At 35.4% G+C, this 22,103-nt stretch overlaps 1 protein-coding gene across 6 annotated transcripts in view; it reads right to left on the reverse strand.

The window, feature by feature from the left end:
- The window catches only part of RAPGEF2 (Rap guanine nucleotide exchange factor 2), a 310,785-nt gene that overhangs the window by 151,453 nt on the left and 137,229 nt on the right, over positions 1-22,103 (reverse strand). For all 6 annotated transcript variants that reach the window (XM_020969701.2, XM_020969697.2, XM_020969698.2 and 3 more), the window contains exon 4: positions 15,886-15,969. In XM_020969701.2, the coding sequence (XP_020825360.1) occupies positions 15,886-15,969 (84 nt within the window). The remainder of the gene's footprint in view (positions 1-15,885; positions 15,970-22,103) is intronic.

Here is a 22,103-nt window from a genome sequence, read left to right on the forward strand (position 1 = left end):
TTATCACAGTGCTTTGTAGGTAGTAAAGTTAGGTGAATAAAAATTCTTGATCAATTGAATTGTGTAGCCAGAAGTCAATCACTTTGCATCAAAATTATGGTCTCTAACAGTTTTCCACTTGGCATGTCAACATCACCCACCAATAAATAAAAATATTGCTTTATTCAGAACTCTGAAGGGATGGGCATACAGAAGCTGAGCATTGTTCCATCTTTCTCATAGATATGCAGGCAGCACTAAGTCATACACCATAAAGAGGATATTTTTTCACGGCAAAAATAAAGATTCTGCCCAAATGGATGAAGAAAACTGAGTACAAAGATATTTAATACATAAAAGATTTCTGTGACCAAATGGAGACTAAAAGGACCAATTTGTGTCCACAATGAGGCAAGGAAAGGAAGTCAAACTTTCAGGAACCCCTTTTGTAAAGCCTATTCTAAACAGAAGGTTAGATTTCCAAAACAATGTCACTATCTTCTCTAAAATTAGAGTTTTTTTGATCAACTGAGGGAAAACAACAAAAGCCTATATAAAATATTCATTAAAATAATGTATTGATATATTACCTCACAATAATATTGCCTAACTAATTACTAGCTGCTTTACTGATACTAATTTTAAAAGTTCAGATATGTAAACTTTCCAATCCCTACCATCCAATTTGTATGATTTTGTTAATAGAGGCCTGGGATAATTCCTGGACTTCAATATAAGTTATAGATGATCAACAAAAGTGATCATGGATAAAGTTATTGGTTCTCTCTGTTACCGGTATTAACTCTGGCAAATCAGGCACAGCTGTCTCTACTTTACCCCCATAAGAATGGTATGTAAAACATCTGCAAATCTGTTGGAAAATACCCTTTTAGGATCATGATATCATAAATTAAGAATGTAGGGGACCTGAAGTCATCGATTCCCATCCTCTCATTTAACAAATGAGTAATCTAAGACTTAGAAAAATGAAGTGATTTTCCCAAGTTTACACAGGTAGCAAGTGAGTTTTATTCTAACTTATTTAATCACTTGGTAACATTTTATAACATTAGTAGCTACCTTGCTGCTATGAACATATAGCAAAGTGGGCACTTTGACCTACCTTTAAGTCCTTGAATCATAATTAAAGCAATATTTCCATTGCTACTAGAAAGGGTATGCTTTATTTTTTTGTCTGTGTTTTCTTTTGCAACATGGCTAATATTGGAAATGTTTTTCATGACTTCACATGTATAATCAATATGAAATTTGTTTTTTGTTTGTTTGTTTGTTTTCTTTTGGGGGGGGGAGGGCTTGGGTGTCCATAGACCAGAATCAGAACCAACAGATGGAAATCAGGGATTTCAGCTCAATGTGTAAAAATTTCCTAATAATTAGAGTTTTCCACAAGAAGAACTGGCCTGGGAGGTAATAAATGTTTGGATCACCACTTGGCAGGGATGCTAGATTCCTATTAAGTTACAGGTAGGACAATATTAAGTTACAGGTAGGACAATATTAAGGGAGGACTAATCAGGTAGGACAATATTAAGGGAGTTCCCCTCCCAGCTCAGATTCTATTACTCTAAAAAGTAATAGCCAAGTTTTCAGCGCGTTAATTCTCTATTTCCAGTCTTCTTTTCCCCTCTAGCATTTAAAAAGTATTGCTTAAAAAAAAAGAGCATTTCATAAAAAGAGAGGCATGGGGATATACAAAAGCATGGATGGCAAGTGACTGAGAAGTCACCTAAATAATGTTACTCTTGGGCCAACACAGGTAACGATGTAGCTTTATTCCATTCTTGTAAAACACCTAACTACCTTTTTCCTAGGAGCAGATAAATGATCAAAAGCACATCCTCACTCAAACATATGCTCAGAAGCCCCTCACACCTAAAAAGAACTATTCAAACAAATGCCATAAAAACCATGATTTCCCTTATAGTCTCAACCATTAACCTAATGGCAAAAACCATGCCACTTTATACACACACAAATATGCAGAGTGACTATCCTTTCTGACACACAGCAAAGAAATAATGGTAAATCTTGGAAATGGAACCAAGCCAGCACCACACCAGGCTGTAATGGAGAAGTAGGGCTCCCATACTGCAAACAAAGGGCTAAAGGAGAAAAGAGAAGAAGGCTACGTAGCATGGAGAGGATGCCCATTTTTGACACCAACTCCCTTTTGTTTCTATATGAAAACAGACATATTGAGAGCTGCAGTCATGTTTGGGTGGGATACTACATAGGGACAAGGATAGGGATAGGACCTATGATTCACAGATATAGGGAACTGCTGAGTGAGGAAATTCCCCCCATAAATGCCATAAAATAGCACATTCTCTGTAACTTCTAATCTGAGAGGGTTGACTAGAGGACCAAAAGGTTAAGTTAGCATGTGTCAAGAGTATCTATCTAATAGAGTACTATTCACCGACAAAAGAGAATACATGTACTCTCTAATTTCCCTCCCTTGATTAGAGGAGGTTGAAAGCATTTAAAGCTTTAGAAAATCCTTGAGCTGAGCTCTGGATAAATACAGAGTCTATCAATAAGTTCAAAGGTAGTGGCAAAGATGTAACACTGGGAATCAGAAGACCTGGGTTCAAAACATGATTCTGCCACTTAATAACTGTATGACTTCAGAAAATTCAAGTAAATCTCCTTGAGAGTATTTGTATGTCTCCTCAGCTGTTAAAAAAAAAATGGGGGGGGAGCAGGGAAGGAATTAGACTAGATATTCTCTAGGAACTTTCTAAAATGTGCCATATTAGTGACTAAAAGAAATCAACCAAAGATCCTGATGAGTGAGAAGACAGTGACATGGTAATTTATGGATAATTCACAGTTAATTTATAATAGAGTTAATCCACAAGTGAATAATCTGGCATGCAACATATAGTACTTAGTGACATATCTTCTAATTGGGAAAACCAGGGAATAAGGAAAACAAATGGCTGGCTCATGGCTAATAGCAATTTGATTGCAGAGTTAGAATTAAAACAATTTTCAACTCAGCCTATCACTGAGCATTAACAGCAACTGTGTATTGAAAAGGACCAAAGAATCTGAGAGCAAGGACTAGAGAAGACTGGAGGTAGAAAACCAATACTACCATTGCCTTACAGGTCATCCGGTCCATCACACTCATTATTCAAATAAGGACAGTGAGGGCTCAGAAGGTTAAGTGATTTGCTGAAGTTCATATAGGTAGCAAATACCAGAGTTGACATTCAAACTCAGGCTCCAAGACTCTAACTTCAACACTCTCTCCAGATTGGCCATTAAATGAGATAAAATGACCTTAACATGCCATGTAAACATGAGCTTTTCTTTTTAAAATTTAAAGCAGAAAACACAATGAATTAATAGTTCAGGTAAAGTTTATATATTCAATATGGACTAATATAAGTACCTTGTGAAAGTGCTGAATGAAAACTAAGATCAAAGCACAAAGTAGTTTTTACATGTAATAGAACATTAAATCATTGTAAGGGAAAAAACAGCAAAGTAGGGATCTGGGCAGCCACTCAGGTCTATTGTCCTATCAATTTAGTAGATTAAAAAAAAATGCCTCCCCCCCCCAAAAAAAAATTGGCAGCATAGAATAGCACTGAAAATAATTTTTCTTTCATGTGAAACAAGGAAATAATGAAAGAAAAAAATGTAATCAGGAAAGTAGATATCTTTCTTGAGGGCTTGACTTTTTTTAAAAAAATGAATTTAGTATGTATATATACTTTAAGTTTTCTAAGATGATGATTAAAAGTAGTCAGGACTTAGGCTGGCACATAACAGGTACTTAATAAAGACTTGCTGATTGACAAGCAAATTTTCTGTTAATCACAAAATATTTTTATATGACATTAATATAATCTGATCAACTGATTAAATTAGGAAAATACTTATATTTATATATGTATAAATTTATAGATACAACAGATCTGAGTAAACTAACACATTAGACAACAAATCACTACAATAGTGAAAAGAAATTATAAATAGTAACAATAATAACAAAAAATATCCTTGAAGGCTAAAACAGCTTTGATTTTGTCTATATATCCCCAATGGCTGGCATCAAGCCTGGCACTTAAAGATGTCTTTAAAAAATACTTGTTAAATTGAGTTATTGAATAGAGAACAAGGTGGAAAACTCTTGAAATGAAAAAGCACTCTAAAGAAGGCAGAAACAAATGAGAAAAATAATAATCTTGCATAAACATAAAACTGTGGCATTCAAGGTACATTTTGTTGTCTATATTAAGTAAATGCAATAAATGTAACTTAATTATTCAGACACAAATATAATGTCTGTTTGCACATATATTTTCATACATGAACATGCAAGCCATATTTTAAGAAATTTATTTCTAGAGACAGATACTCGAAAAACACATCCACAAACCACAAAATCAGTTTGTTAAACCTAAACTATATCAATGTTAGTCAGATGATTTTATTATTCAAATTATATCTCCTTTGAAGTTCTAAGGAAAAATAAATAATATCAAAGTATAAGATACTGCTAAAGGAATATATTTGGAAATTCATAATTAAGAAATTAAATGTACATCAAATAAATATCCAGTAACTCATTCAAACAACACTAGCAAATACAAAATTAACTAAAAAGTAAATTATTTTCTTTCCTGTCACTGAACTTGTCTGTCTGTCTGTCTGTCTATCTATCTATCTATCTATCTATCTATCTATCTATCTATCTATCTATCCCTATTAGACAATTTTAGGAACAGTGCTAGAGTTAAGTATTGTGTATTTATTATAAGACCTAACAACAGAGGATTCATACTTAAGTTTAAAAAACAAAGTTTGGTGTAAACAACAGCTACTAGTGTTCCTTTGCCTTTAGGTATGGTCATCGAATTCAAAATAAGTAATTTCACTCTCCTAAAGGAACACATTAGATTATAAAATGTTTACATAAGGAAGATAAGATATAACTATAGATTTTCATAAGCAAATTTTAATCAGTTTACCTTGGAAGTCCTTGCTGTGTCCAAACACTCAAAGAGAATATCACACAAATTATAAATTCACCTATTCTTTGATTCAAGTCCCAGGGTGATCTTTCATATGATATGATTACAACACACTTATATCAGTCTCTTCTCTTTAGCAATACTTAATATACTTTTAATTAAAAAAAAAAACACGAACAGCGTACTCTGAGACTTTCTGAAGCCCGTATTTATACAGACAAAACATCTGGAAAGTAGTAGTTATGGCAACCAAATCCCCAACTTGATCCAGCAATTCAACTTGAGTCTCTAGAGTACAGTTTGCTCTGTGTCAGGTATCTCAGCAGAAAGTGATTTGGGAGGGGAAGGGGTAGAGGTAATACTTCAGGCCACGTACTACCCTAGATTTCCTATGCTTTTCAGAACAGAGAATTTAGCTGAACTTTCACATGCCTTCAGTAGCTCAAAGGCAACAGTAACAAAACAAACAAACAAATAAATAAATAAATTGGCTAGGCCAGAGTTTTACCGTATTATTAAAGAGGTTTGTGTTTTGTTAAGTAATCTAGCTTTCTCCAGGCATATTTCAATTCTCAAATAAATGACCCCTGCAGCATAAGCAATCAAGAACTGACCCTTTTCTTAAATGTCATAAACTCTGGGCATAGCACACTAGAAATTGTGTTATAATATAGATTTTATAGATCATATTCAGTACCTATGCAACATTACCTTAGAAATCTCAAATGGCTGTGTGTGTGTATACACACACACACACACACACACACATATATTTTAAACATTCCACACTCAGTGACACTTGGGGGGCCACTAAAGCTTCACACCATTTTAAGTACCAGAAGAACAATATAAGAAAGCATCTTATAAACTGTAAGTGCCCTAAATCATTACATTATTCCCTATCATTATATTATATTTTTTAAAAGTCTACCATGTGGCTAACGTGCCTGCTATGCAAACTCAAGTGCCTGTTCACCTGTTTTACAACCTGACAAAAAAAGGAAAAAAGAGAGACAGAGAGAAACAGAGAGAGACAGAGAAAGAGAGAGAAAAATTCCTACTTTACCAATCACAGGCTGGAACATAAGATTTCATTAATACAAATCTCTTAATGTGATGAACTCAATGATATCACTATCTTCCTTTTCTATTTTAATTACTTTTGCTCTCCTAAACAAAACTCCCCCCCTTCATTATTTTTCCCCTTCCCTTTTCCCATACCCTCTCTGCCCCTTTCCCAAACCTTATGTAAATTATGTGATCACTTCAGAAATGAAAGAAAAAGGAAAATCTCAGTATTACTCTCCCTTTTTTGGTTCACATTCCAACATTTTTTGTTGTTTAGCCAAAGATGAGTTTGTACACTGAATAGAGAATATTAGTTAATACTGAAAATAGACATTGACACCAGTCGCATTAAACTCAACATTTATCAAAAACCTATTATGTAGCAAAGCTGAATCTCAGAGATAGAAAAGCAATTATTCAATCAATAAGGATTTATTAAATGCTTCCTATGTGCCAGGCAAGAAGGAAACAGTATCTTGCCCTCAAGGAGCTTACATTCTACAAGTGTATGATTCTTATGAGCACCTAAGTAAATACTAAATAATATGAGGAAGGAGAAGGTCACAACTGGGGAAATGAAGGAAAGCTTTACAAAAGAGGCAGCACCAGGGATCAGCCTTAAAGAAAATAAATGATTGTCATAGGTACAGCTAAGGGCAATAGCACATTTCAGGCACAAGGGACAACCTATACAAAGGCTTGGAGAGGGAGAGGCAATGCTGCTATCTGATAACAAGTGGGACAGTTTCAGTCATACTAGGGTAGTAACATGAAATAACTCTGGAAAGGCAGATTAGAGTCAAATGGTAGAGAGATTTTAAGGGCAACCTGTGTTTTTTCCTGAAGCAGGGGTTTTTAACTTTTTTTTCTGTCACAAGAGCCTTAGCTAGGCTAGTGATCTCTTCTCAAGAACAATATTTTTAAATGCCAAAAAGCACACACGTAGAATTACAAAGGAAATAATACTGAAGCACAGTAATCAAAATACATTTTAAAAAATTTACAAACCTCATGCAATCTATGCAAAAATGCCTTAGGGGCCTATGGATGCCAGATGTATCAATAGAAAGTCACTGAAGATATTTGAGCAATGGAATGATATGTTCAAACCTATATTTTAAGATTATTTCAGCAACTACACGAAAGATGGATTGGAGAGAGTGAATACTGGAAGCAGGGAGATCAATTAGGAGGTTACTAAGTAGGTGAGAGGTGATGAATTATCTGAACAAAGGGTGGTAGCCATGGGGATGGAGAGGATAGCTATGAGAGATATTGTAGAATAAAATTAACAAGACTTACATGGGGTGGGGGATGGCCACCAGTGAAGAGTGAGGAAAAATTAAGAATGACCCGAAGGCTGAGAATTCTGGGTGGGATGAACAATGGCAGTACCTTCAACAGAGTCAAGCAAGGCAAGAACGGTGTTAAGATAAGGATTCAAGGGAGAATAACCATTGGCTATTGGTTATACATTCAGTATACATTCAGTTGCATAGCATGTATTAAGCTCTTCGTACATGCTATGCAATGTGTTGTTAAGGGGGGAAAAAACTTGTTAAACCATATCTAAACTATATGGGGCAGGTAAGTGGCACAGTGGACAGAGTACCAGGCCGGAGTCAGTAAGACTCATTTTCCTGAGTTCAAATCTGGCCTCAGAGGCTTAATAGCTGTGTGACCCTGATCAGCTCACTTAACCCTGTTTGCCTCAGTTTCCTCATCTGTAAAATGAGTTGGAGAAAAGAAATGGCAAAAATCACTTCAGTATTTTTGCCAAGAAGACCCCAAAATGGGGTCACAAACAATCTGACATGACTGAAAAACAAGTGAACAACAACAATCTAAACTGGAGGTTCCCAAACTTGTTTGGCCCAGCACCCCCTTTACAAAAAAAAAAAATTACTCTTCTCCCTCTCTCATTAGACTTTTAAAGTCCTTCTTGAGCTCTTCTAAGAAGGCTTTTTGGGTTTCAGACCACTTCATATTTCCTTTTGTTGTTGCAGGTGTGGGTTTGTCCTTTAAAAAATACAATTGGTCAATTGGAGAATGAAGTACAAAAACTAACAGAAGAAAACAATCTGTTAAAAACTAGAATTGGACAAATGGAAACCAATGACTCTATAAGAGAGCAAGAATCAGTCAAACAGAAGAAAAAAAAAAAAGAAAAAATAGATGAAAACGTAAAATACCTCATCGTTAAAACAACCGACCTAGAAAATGGATCCAGGAGAGACAATTTAAAAATTACTGGACTACCTGAAAATCATGATGAAAAAAAGAGCCTGGACAGTACCTTTCAGGAAATCATAAAGGAAAACTGCCCTGAAGTCCTAGAACCAGAAGGTAAAATAACCATTGAAAGAATATACCGCTCACCACCTGAAAGAGATCCCAAATTGACAACGCTAAGGAATATAATAGCAAAATTCCAGAATTACCAGATGAAAGAGAAGGTGCTGCAAGCAGGCAGAGAGAAACAATTTAAATGTCATGGAACTACAGTCAGGATCACACAGGACCTTGTAGCTTCTACATCAAAAGACCGCAGGGCGTGGACCATGACATTCCATAAGGCAAAGGAGCTTGGATTTCAGCCAAGGATCAACTACCTTGAAAAAATAAGCATGATTTTTCAAGGGAGGAGATGGATGTTCAACTAAATAGGGGACTTCCAAGCCCTCCCGATAAAAAGACCAGAGCTCAACAAAAAATTTGATCTTCAAGAACAAGATTCAAGAAAGACATGAAAAGGTAAATGGGAAAGAAAGATACAGTATGTTGTTAATAAGGATGAACTGTTTACATACCTACAAGGGAAGATGACAAATCTCTTGAGAACTGTATTGTTATTACATCAAGTTAAAGGAGTATACATAAAGGGGGTGGATATTAGTTGACTTTGATGTAATGATTAAAAAAAAAATCTAATCAAGTGGGTTAAATGGATCCAAGTAAGTGGTTTAGTCTGATCTTAGAAAAGGTACTGAGAAAGGAGGAGGCAGACAAGGGTAAATTACATTACAGGAAAAGACAGAAAATCCTATTACAGCAGAGGGAAAGAAGGGAGGGGAGTGAGCATTGTTTGAACCTTAATCTCATCAGATTTGGCTCAAGAAGGGAATAACATAATCAGTTAGGTGGTCAAAAGCAAAACACTAGTGAGAATTTGTACTTACAAATTCACTAATGGGAAAATATGTGTAATAGGAATGTGAATGTATAGCATATATCAGATTGTGTGCCATCTTGGGGAGGGTGGTGGGGAGGAAGGGGGAAAATTTTAAACTCAAAAGCATATGGAAGTGATTGTAGATAAATCAAAATAAATTAATAAAATAAAATTTTTAAAAGTTACTCAGCAGTCCCCTGAAATCTACTTTCCTTAACTCTTTAATGTTTTTTAATTTGCATCATTTCAAAAAATATATATTTTTTAAAAAATGACTCATGTTAAATTTAGTAATTTATTGTAAATTTGTGAGTTTTTTCCTGCATTGAAACTGTAGAGTATTGTACTGTAAAAAGTCATTACATACACATATTCCTGCCAATGCAGGCTGGACTTCCTGGGAATGCACAGCACGCTAGCCTACCAACACTTGCTTGTTAAGACCTATTGGCGAATTTGATCACTGATCAGTTATTGTAACTGATAGGTTCATAGATTTAGAGCTGGAAGAGTAAGGGAAGGCCTAGGAAGATTAATTGATTTGCCTAAAGGTACACTGACAGGAAGAGTCAGAGGTGGGATTTGAGTCATAGATTCTCTTGAGTTCAGCAGCAGTGTTCGCTCCACCATGCTGCCTCACCAACAATCCAACAATCATCTCACTATTTCCACAGCTCTCTGAAACTGACCAAGCTCTTCTCTCACAACAGCACAGTTATGTAGGTACTACCAATAGAACCACCCTCATCTTGCAGACAGAGAAACTGTGGACAAAAGCCAACCCTTGATCACAGGTCTAAGGCGTTTTCTTTCTATTCTATCACAACGCACAATATGGCTAATGTTAGTAACACATCTTTGCTCTGTTAAGGAATGCAATTAAGGTGAGAAGCAGATCATTTAGCTCTTAAATTCTGACTAATAGAGATTAGTAGGATAATTGCCAATATCAGACATTAGCTATAACAGATCCAGAAAGAGAATAAAGAAGATACTGGATGAATGAATGGGAGATTTTTTTAAAATTTTTTGAGAGAAAGGAAGTGTCCCTGAGCACAAAGGTTGATCAATCAACCAATATTTATGCCTACTCTGTGCCAGATCAAAGCTTTAGGTTCAGAAAAAGTCAAAGAAACGTGATTAAATAAAAAATTTTCTGCAGAAATATTATAAATGCCTTAGAGAATACATGTGATACATCAAGTGTAGTATTAAGTCATTATTAAAAGGGTTTTTTATCAGTTAATGAATAAAATATCACAACAACTCAATGATAGCATTAATAAGTAATATTCATTAAACAAGTGTCAATAACTGTTCAGTACACATAAATGATGGTCACAACAAATGTTTGATTTTAGAAATCAATTCTGATTACTTCCCTCAACCTAACCTGGTAACTGATATTCCCTAAAAAACACAATTACTTTTTAGTACTTATCTGTTAGAACAAACTACCACTTGTAATCATTAGTTTCTGCAGAATTTTAAAGAAAATTACTAGTCATTCACTTTTGGTAATTCCTTATGGGACTTATTAAGTCACTCAACCAAGAACTGCCAATAGCAGATCAACATGTGAAGGATACCGCCCCAGAACACAGGAGCAAGGGGAGAAAATACGCTATTTTTGAGGAGACAAATAAACTGCTATGCCCACCTCCTTTCCACTATTTTTCAGTATTTCCCATGAGATCCTTGACCTTTTGTTCTTCCAGATGACTGTAATTTTTTTTCTAGCTCTATATGGTAAACTTTTGGTAGTTTGATTGGTATAACATTGACTAAGGTAATTTAAGAAATATTATTTATCATTTTTATTATATTGACATGGCTTTGTTATTGTTGTTGTTCAGTTGTTTCAGTCATGTCTGACTTTCTGTGACCCCATTTGAAGTTTTCTTGGCAAAGATACAGGAGTCTGCCATTTCCTTCTCTAGCTCATTTTATAGATGAGAGAACTGAGGCAAACAGAGTTAAGTGACTTGCCCAGGGTCACACAGCTAGTCTGGAAGGATTTACATGAACTGATGCTGAGTGAAGTGAGCAGAACCAGAAGAACATTGTACACAATAACAGCAACATTGTTTGATGACTGACTTCAATAGACTTGGCTCTTCTCAGCAATGCAAGAATCTAAGACAACTCCAAAAGACTCATGATGGAAAATGCTATCCACATTCAGAGAAAGAACTATGGAGTCTGAATGCAGATGGAAGCATACTACTTGCTCTCTCTTTGCTGTTGTTTTGTTTTTTCTTTCTTGTGGTCCCTCCCATTGGTTGTAATTCTTCCTTACAACATGACTAATATGAAAATATACAGAGCCTATAATAGATTGCATGCTGTCTGGGGGAGGGGGGAGAGAAAGGAGGGAAAGGGAGAAAATTTAAGACTCCAAAGTTTATGGAAGTGAATGCTGAAATCTAAAAGTAAATTATTTTTAAAAAAATGCTTGTTTATAGTTCTAAGAAGATGTTTCCTGAATTCACCTCAGCATATTCCCTACTACTAGTTTCACACATCCAACTAAATATATCAGTAATAAAATGTCATCTCATAAATCACACTTATGTCCACGAGTAGTAAGCATCGAGCAAGCCACTGAGATAAGCATTTCTTGTCAAATTTACCTATATACACATACATAATGTATATGTACATGTGCATTTTTATGTCTTTTGGTTACCCCCCTTCTCACAAAAATGGAGTCACCAAAAGTTTACGGAAATGAATTCATTTGAACAATGATGACCCCAAATATGTAAATAGACAATACTGGGAAAAAGTTGTTGGATGCAAACATTTTCAAAGCAAATATCAAAATATGAACACGCATATTTGGGGTCTATAGTATGCTAAATGGAAAACTTCTGGTGAGGAATAGAGGTCTTAACACCTGCCTTGTGAGACCTATTGTGGTATGTCTCCTACAACCATATTATACCTCCGTTTCTTTTTGTTTGACTTAACTGTGCTAACCTATAACATCCATACCGATCCCAAAAGATGCCAGTCCCAAACACGTGCTACACTCTTAAAATGAGATCATTGAAACAAACACATATATGTTAGTTAAATAACAATGAGTACAGGTTGCATTCATGTTTTATATAAAGCAAATGGTGGGGGGCAGGGGGAGAAGGGTGTAGATATTGGGCAAATATGGTGCTTCTTTATGAAAATACCCTGAGTTTGAAATTTCACCTGGGGGTTAGGGATTTTCTTTGTGTGATGTTGTAAATTCTTAGCAAATTTCCTGGGAATAAGGATGCTTGCATGTTTCATTCTCTACTATGAAAAAGTCTGTTTTATTTTTTCTCTTTTTATTACTAAATAATTGGCTATCTCTTCTAGAGATCAATTAACTTATCATGTAGTTTTGGCAATCATAAAACAAGCTACCAATTTTTATACTCAAGTTGTTCACTGTTCATCATTTGAATCATAATGTGAAAAGTGTTTCAGCCTCTCAGAACTGATTAGTTAAATGTCTTGTTTCCACACTTATCCTCATTATAGCTGCCAGATCTCATTTAAAGTGTGATTAGTAATAGCACTATAACACAATTTTAATTTTTAAGTTGGAGAATTATTTGGTGCCAATGAATTGGAAACACTAATTTTCAGTGAACATAATCCAGTGTTGTCTAAAGTCAAATACAAGTTTCTCATACCTTTCTGCCAGTGTCACTTCAGTCCTGACTTAGCAAACTATCTCTATCACTTCCCAACTGAACTACATATTTCAGTAAGTAGGTCTTGTAACTAAAGTACCCTTCACTTGCTGTTGCCTACCACCAGCACTAACCACTAGTTTTCTAACCAAATATCTAACTAATCACTTTCCAAATGATACCTATGTTCTAGCCAGGCAGCTTCCCATCCCTTTCTATTGTTTCTTACCTTCCAATCATCACTCATATCCATATCCTATACTTTGGCCACCACTACTGCTCAAAGCCCTTCACTGGCTCCCCATTGTCTTTAGGTTCATATATAACATAGACTTCTTTGCCTTGGCTCCAAATTACCTTTCTATCTTTAGTGCATGCTACCCTGCTTCAAATACTCTAAATTCTAACCTAGGCTGGACCACTAACTGATTTGACCTCTTTGCTACCTTCTCCTACCTCCATACATCCATGCAAGCCATTCATGGGGGCTGGAATATATTATATCCTTGCCTAGTAAAATGTTTTCTTCCCTTTCCGTTGCAAAATTTCAAGAATATATATTTTTGTTTTTTATGACAGAATATAATGTTATCTGTTTTCCATCATTAAGTGTAATGCTGGCATTATAACTGAAGACAACATGGTGCACTGGTTAGCAAACCAGGCTTGGAGTCACCAAATGCGGGGTCTAGTCACAATTCAGTGACTTGTAAACCATGTGTTTTTCAACATGTTATTTAACTTCAATGAAGCTCAGTTTTTAAATCCGTAAAGTAGAGATAGTGAAAGTTATACCACATAGCTCATGAGGGTTGGAGGGAAACTGCTTTATAGACCTACATAAATGTGAACTGTTCATATAATTATTAATACCTAACAGTTCAAAAGAGCTGTAGTTTCATCACTATGACTATTCTGAATGAACACAGGTCACATTTTCTTTATAGTCTTCATGAGTTTCCCCGGGCAAAAATAAAATCATCTGGTAGTCAAACTTCTGGTGATTTCTTTCCCTTCTATATCTGCTAACCTGACCCCCTTTGGATATGAGAAAATAGAGATCTGCTCGGGCAAAATGACTTGCTCAAAGGCACAGCTAATGTGAGACACGATGAACACAAGAAACCAAGCATTCTCTCTCCTAAACCAGTATTTTTTTCCCTATTATATCATCCTTCTTTTCCTTAGTTTTATATTCTCACAACCTAGTTAGTGTTCAATCTGTTTGCTTCAAACCTGATAAATGTAATCAAACTTCTAATGCATAAAATACATACAAGCTACAAAGAAAATCAAAGGCTCATTCACATTTAAGAAAGAAGAAAGATATGAAAAGCTGGCTTCTCATTCCTTTAAAAATAATTAGAGTTTCAAAGAACTGATGTAGCATCCAACAACCATTTGGATCATTTGCTAAAGAAACATGGAGGCTACCCCCACCCCAAAAAAGGATTTTCTATAAGATAATGTCATCTTGATTTCATGAGCCCAAGCGCTAGAATAGCTTTATAAAGATCATGTGGGAAAATATTACATCATAAACAACTTATTCAAGATTACTTCAAGACTTTTTGAAAGCATAATGGAGATCAGGCAAAATAAGCTCAACTATTCAGAAGACTAGCTACTCTACTTGTTTCCTCCATATACAATTCACCCCCCAAAAGTATTTGACTTTGAAGTATCAACTGTGAACCACATTTTCCGCATAGCTAACTGACCGGCTCAAGCTGCCTTATATCCGGGAAGAATAAAGATGCACAGATTATGAACATGTTGATATAGTACAGTAATAAGGCAACCTCAGTTTTACTCTCTAATTAGGGTAAGATTTCTAGAGCCCCAACTCAAAATAAAGCTAAAACTACAGTGTGGACACAATAAATGTCACCAGGTGCAACATGGAGGAATACCCTATAAATAGAGATAGCTTGTCATTAAGTCTGCACTGCCATTACCTCCTTGGCATTCTGTGAAAGTTACTGACTTGCAAACATTTGACATTCAGACTAGGAGAAAGGAGAAACTTAAATCTTCCTCCAAAAACAACTAAAAACAGTCCCACGTTCCTGACAAAAGGAATTTTTGTAACTTCCAACTCCTTTTAGCATTTAGGAAGCGACAGTGATCTGAACACTGAAATGTTTCTCTGGAGGCTGCAAAAGCGCAGGTGTTAGTTTGTGAGTGGCTGATTATCAGAATACTGGAGGGAAATGCTACAGGGTTCTCTAGTATTTGATGGCATCAATCCATTGTTTTTGCATGCATAAAAACTTCCTTTCAAATTGGAGTCAGGATAAGGAGGACACATTATCTGTGTGCATGTTTTCTTTCCTTCCTCCCAGGGAAACATAGGCTCCTTGAGGTCACGGATTTTTTTTGGGGGGGGGGCAGGGGAGGAAAGAATCGCTATGCCTAGCATGGTGCCAGGAAACACACTGAACTGAAATGAGAATGGTGGGTATTATTAATGTGATGCATACCTAATAAATAAATTTGCACTTAATTTGTTGCACATTTTTCTACACCAAATAATGCATTTTGTATTTATGGTAATTAACAATGATGATTTTCTTTTTTAACAAACTAAGATCATCATATGCATTCAATAAATATTTGTTGACTTGGATTCTGTTATAAAAATAAAAAGCTAGGGAACTGTAAACAACTTTAGTTACTTAACACATCATCGCACACTGAAGTGATATTAACTAATATTTTAATTAAGCAATGAAAAAGCATATAGTTGATGTGTGCATGTGCACTGGGGGATGGTAAGGTGGGCAACAGAAATGATTGGATTGTGAAAGAAATCAACATCTAAGTTTAACTTTCTCTAATCTTATAAAACTCACTTGTAGTAAAAGATTACTAAAATATGAAACACGTGAAATTATGATTATGTTCTGATATCCAAGAAAACCATAGCTCTAGATTTCACCCTTCCCGGGTAAGTTATTAAAGAATGGGCATACAGTACCTGCTCCTTGGGAGAAACATGGACTCCTTAATGAACACCGAACCAGAGAGAAGGATATACCAACAGGTACCAATATCATCGGGACTGAAAGGAAGACAAGAAGATAATTAAATGACCATCTTGAAACAAGAAAGAAAAAAGGTCAATGTCTAGTACATCAAATTCCCCAATCCCGTGTTACCTTAAGAATAATTAAAGATAGATAGATAGATGAGGTCTGTGATTTTATTAGTAGAGGGAATTTGCAGAGAAAGAAATTACTTCTCCTGCTGCAAGTCAACAACTTCTATGGAATATATAGTCTCAGAAATGTGCTTAAAGTGCTGAGATATGAAGTGATTTGTCTAGGGTCACACCTGGCCAGTACTATTTCCAGGTAGAACCTGAACCCAAGTTTTCCTGGCTTTATGGTAAGCTCTTTATCCACTATTCATATGCTGCCTCTTGAGAACAAATAAGAGAGACAGAGAGAGAGACTGACAGAGACAGAGAGAGAGAGATGAGATAGAGGAGATGAAAGAGACACCAGTGACCCTAACTGTGTCACCAGTGATCCTGTGACCCTAATGGGGTCACTTAATCTCTGAGCTTAGTTCCCTCATTAGCATAACATGGATAGTAATAACATCCGTAGAACCTCCCTCACAGGTTTGCTCTGAAGGTAGAAATACTGAGATACTATTTACAAGGTGCTTGGCACAGTGCCTGGTACATAGGTGCTTCATAAATGCTTTTTCCTTTCCATGTATATAAAATACCAGGAAAAACTTAAAAATTATATATTCTTAAAATATTATATATAATGAAATAGGTATATAAGATGTGTGTGTGTGTGTGTGTGTGTGTGTGTGTGTGTGTGAGACCAGACTGCCAAAGGAGTCCATGATGCCCCTACCCCCAAAAAAACCCCCAACCTTAAGAACTCATGATCTAAGGCAGTACTTCTTAAACTGTGGGTTATGACCCCATATGGGGTCGCAAAATATTTGGCAAGAGTAGAAGGTTTCTGAACGCACAATGACCAAAACTTAATTCAAAATCAAACATGTAATGAATCTGAGGTGTTTCTGGCAGCACTTATCACGCAAATACAATTTTTCCAATCTAGTTTATGAAGCCCCTAAAATCTATCTGTGGATCCCAGGTTAAGAATTCCTCTCCTAGATATACAATTGATATCTAATACTAATAAGTTCACATGCAAATACATTAAAAATTTCATGAAATGGTTTAAAGCTTTGGTTATTTAATTTTGTGTTGTACATAATATGTGTTTAATAAATATTGTGTTGTGTTGCTATATAAGTAACTTTGAAGTATTTTATAACTTTGCTTTCTAGGTCCAATAGAATGAGTATGTTTATTGTAGTTCTGTTGTTTCAGTCATGTTCAAGACCCTATTTGGAGTTTTCTTGGCAACATACTGCAGTGGTTTGCCATTTCTTTCTCCAGCTTATTTTACAGACGAGGAGCTAAGGCAAGCCAGGTTAAGTGACTTGCCCAGCATCACACAGCTGCAAGAGTCAGAGGCTGGATTCGAACTCATGAAGATGAATCTTCCTGATTCCAAACCCAGAGTTCTATCCACTGTGCCACCTAGCTGCCCCTACAATGAATACCTAGCCGGCCATCTTTTCCTAATTCTTTTCTTAAAGAATTCTTCACCAATGCTCATTACAGACTAGCCCCCCCCTTTATCCCAACCTACAGTTTTGATAACAAATCTTCACCATATATGGCTTCCTTCTCCCTGCTCCTATGATTATTTTTTTTTAAATACAAGAAGCAAGGAGAAAAGGAATCACAGGTAACCACTCATAACAGCAACTTGGTTCACTTTATAAATGTTTTCTTGTATAGTTTTTTTTTTAATTATGATTTTCTTTGCAAGCAACAACCTACATCAACATTCAAGAAAACATAAGCTACCTGTTGTTCTTAACCAATGGTGACAGCACTATTATTGAATTCTGATATATAAAGATATGTATTGCTGTGTTTGCCATAAATTTTTTTTTAAGCAATAGTAAGTGACAAAGCTATTGAAACAGAAAGGAATATGAAACAAAAGGAATTAAACAGGGGAGACTGTCTGTATCAGCTACTACTAACCTTTGATTCCCAAAAGAAGAGGAAGAGGAGGAAAAGAAGGAAAGAGAAGAGAAGGAAGAAGAAATGATATAGACAACTGCTGAGCTTTATTATGCTGCAAGGAAACAGAAATGGAAAGCCAGTAGAAAGAAGATTTCACCTGGGCCTAGAATCTGACAAATATAGGGCTAAAAGAAAAAAAAAATAAAAAATTATGATGAAAACCTCTAGTTTTATAATTTAGGTGGCAAAAATAAAAACAGGCAAAGCAGACCAAAGTTACAAAAGCTGAGGATAAAAGATGCATGCATAAAGTACAGTCCCTTCAAAGTACTGCCCTTTCACATGGAGCCATTTGTTGCTGAGTTTATTTTGCTCTGAGATCTCAGAGAAAAGTTTACTCACACTAGACAGTGGCTGTCAGTTTTCAAAGTGACAAGTTATAATACAATACACTGAAGTGGAATGGACACTAGAAATACCATATGATATGGGAAAAAAGGTGCAATTTATTTGCCTATGAGCAATTGGTGAAAATTTGGTTATTAATCATAAGCAAGGTAACGCAATTTACACAGAGGATTTGGAGTCTGAACACAGAAAGGTAAGAGAGAAAGGTGAAAGGACAGATTTCAAAACTGCACCAATTAGGATTGAGTCTGGGAGTGATGGTTACATAGTAGATGAGGAGGGATGGAGCAGAGAGGAAAAGAGAAAGTAGGGAAGAAGAGCAGAGGTGAGCAAGAAGGGAGGAGTGTGGGACAGAAACTATATAACTGCAATAATCAAACTTGGGCCCATGGAAGTTTTGTAAGACTTTGGTTGATGCATTGGTTATTTTCGCAGACCTTATTTTTTTTTCTATTTTTATTATAAGGGATGAATCTCTAGGGAGGGGAGATAGAAGGATATGTTCAGAAAAGAAATTCACATAGAAAAAAAATAAAATTTTAAAGTTAATTTTTAAATGTAAAAATGTATTACTTTTAAAAGGTAGAATATTACCAATAAGGTAAGAATTTTTAAAAATGGAAACATTTTAACAAAATTACTTTAGGCACAATATTTTAAACCATCAAGAACATATAAATGATTTCTTTTTGCCTATCACAATCAAGTCTAAATTCTTCTTACTAGCATTCAAAGCGCTCTATGCTATCTATCCAATCTTACCTTCCTCTGTTCCCCAATACAATGGCTACCCATCTGGCTCCTCTACAAAGGTGTCATGCTCATTCCTGTTTCCATGCCCCTACCTCTCTGCCCATCTAAAATCTAACTAACTTTTAAAGTCATTTCATGTCTCACATCTTTTATGAAGCTTCCCCCAAATATTGACCTCTGGGGTCAGTGGAAAAAGCACTGATGCTGGAGTCATGGTACCCGGGGTTCAAAGCCTACATCTATCTGCGACCTTGGGCAAGTCACTTCTCTGAGAATCAGTTTTCTCTGTAAAATGAAAACATTGGACTACATGGCCTCGAAGGTCTCTTTTCACCTCTAAATCTATGATCCTTTTGGTTAATTTTTAATTTCTTGTGCAGAAATGTTGCATTCCTAAGCATGAACTTCTTGTGGACGGGGGTTATGCCTAATTTCTTCTCTTTCCTAGTACTTTATAGAGCAATGGGCATATTATGCACTTAAAAAAAAGATTTGAAACAAACTCCCAATTATCCCAAAACTAGAAATCTAACATACTCAACTGCAAGGTACTGCCACACTAGAAACAACAAAGCAACATCTAAGAGGCTAAAACAGAAAGTCTCTATCCCTGCATTGGTGAAACTAAAACTTGGCTCAATGAACTTTTGGAGCAATGTTCTAAATGTCCACAAGATGGTGGTGTTACCACATCAACGACAGCAGTGTAGCGATTAAAAATAATGAAATCTCAAAAAAAAAAAAATTCCCAAAGAAACTCAATATTCCTTTTCAAAGCAAGAACTGAATACAGAGTACCAGACAAATTAAGTTAAACAGGAAGGGAAAATGGTTATAAATGGAGAAACAATAGAATGTTTTCCAAGGAGGAAAAAGCTGGAAAATAATTAAAAATACTGAAGAGGATGATTTTATGAAAGACAAGAAAATAATTTAGGGGAAAGACACTTTTAGCCTTCACTTCTATAATTAATTTCCAAAAAAGACAGCCAACAAGAAGCAAAAAAAAAAACCAATATTCAATAATAAAATTAAACATGTATGTACCTACTTGTACAGTCATTGTGATAGGTGTTGGATGAGATAAAAAGGTTTTAATAAGCAGGGGAGATTTAATCAAAAAATATAAGTTTCATTTCATATATGTTTCATTACATATTTTTTATAAGTTAAGTATGAGTTCAGGCTGATGTCAACATTGTATATAGAACAGCTTAATAATTTGACAATTAGATGTCATTAAGAATAACTATCATTAAGAAAAAGCCAATTATGTTCAATGTTCTCTGTTTACAAGGGGGAAGTAAGCAAAATGTTTTAGAAAAATTTCCAGAAAACAAGTATTAAAATAATTTTTTGACACTTTTAAGTTTAATTTCAGTCACTTGGCAAATAAGATTATCCAGGGTTATCATTCTTTTATCAATGATAATTCAATATTATGGACCTCATACCAACATATGAAGAAATGAATGCTACAGTATGATTGCTGGAAGAATTATGATTATAAGTATAATTCAATGTCATTTAGAAATATGGTTAAGAGTAGGCTTTGAAAAACTCAAATCATCTCACATTCAAGGAACTTAAGTAGAAAAGAAAAATAAGAATAATTAAAGCTATACCTACTAATAGTTCTAATAGAACTAATAGTTCTTTTAAGGGCTTAGCTGTACACTTGGGGATTGAAGAGAGAACATTTAAAATTCTTCACAACCCATCCTACCTTTCCACATTAATTACATATTACTACCATTCCAATATTCTACGGTTCAGACATATTGGCCCCCTAGCTGTTCCTGAAACAGGACATCTATCTCCTCTCCTCTCACCTAGAATATGACAATAGCCTCCTAATTTGCCTTCCTGTGTCCCAGAAGTCCCACCCCTACTTAAATCTATCTTTCATGCATCCAATGTGATCACAGATCTGATCACATCACTGCAACCTATCACCTCTAAGATCAAATATAAACTCTGGTATTTAAAACACTTCACAACTTGGCTCCAACTTATCTTTTCCAGATTCATGACATATTATTCCCTTTCACAAACTCCATGGTCCAGTTAAACTGACCTTCTTACCATTTTTTATACATGGCACTCCATTTCCCACCTCTATGACTTTGCAGTCACTATCCACCAAGCCTAGAATACACTCCCTCCTCATCTCTGCCACTTAGCAGGTATCACCTGTTTTCCTTCAAGACTCAACCGAAGTGCCACATTCTAAAACCTAGTCCCTATAGCTTCTGGTGCTTTCTCTCTATCACCTCACCCAGGTTATATTGTATCTTTCTTGTACATGTTGTGTATGTATTTATATAGGAGTATGTAGTTTCGTACAACTAATAAGATAAATGAATTCACTTAAAAAGACTAATTCTAAAATAATTAACATCTTCAAAAAGCCCAAAGTGTTTGTGTGTATAATTAATACAAAAGAATGTTTAAAAGGCAAACATACCAGGTCATTAATTAGATGGGAGAATGCATAATTTACTAACAAACAACACTGCAAAGCAATATATCATGTAAATCATTTACAATGCTACTATTTTATATTCAATTCAATGGACAGAATGAATTCTATTCACATTTTATATATCACTTTTAAAATAATCTCATCTGGTGGTTATTTTAAGGTTATGATTTTGCTTGTTGGTTGTTCAGATTGTTGGCACAAAAATTAAAACTGAGGACATGACATCTAATAACTGGTAGTCAATAATTTTTATCTTTCAAGATAAAACATGAGCAAGACATAATGCAAACATTTGATAAGGATAAGTGGGTTCTGCTGGCATCTACACAATGTCAAAGAACTGAAGGGAGGCAGGTGCATTTTGCTGGTTGGACCCTAGTAGAGGAGTGTGAAGACGAATACATAAATAACACTGGACAGGCAGGGATGGTAGATTGTTATCTGCATTATATCACTAGTTACCAAACACTGTATTGAG

The sequence above is a fragment of the Phascolarctos cinereus genome, unplaced genomic scaffold (assembly GCF_003287225.1).
Source record: "Phascolarctos cinereus isolate Bilbo 61053 unplaced genomic scaffold, phaCin_HiC Scaffold_9;HRSCAF=440, whole genome shotgun sequence".
Classification (NCBI taxonomy): Eukaryota; Metazoa; Chordata; class Mammalia; order Diprotodontia; family Phascolarctidae; genus Phascolarctos; species Phascolarctos cinereus.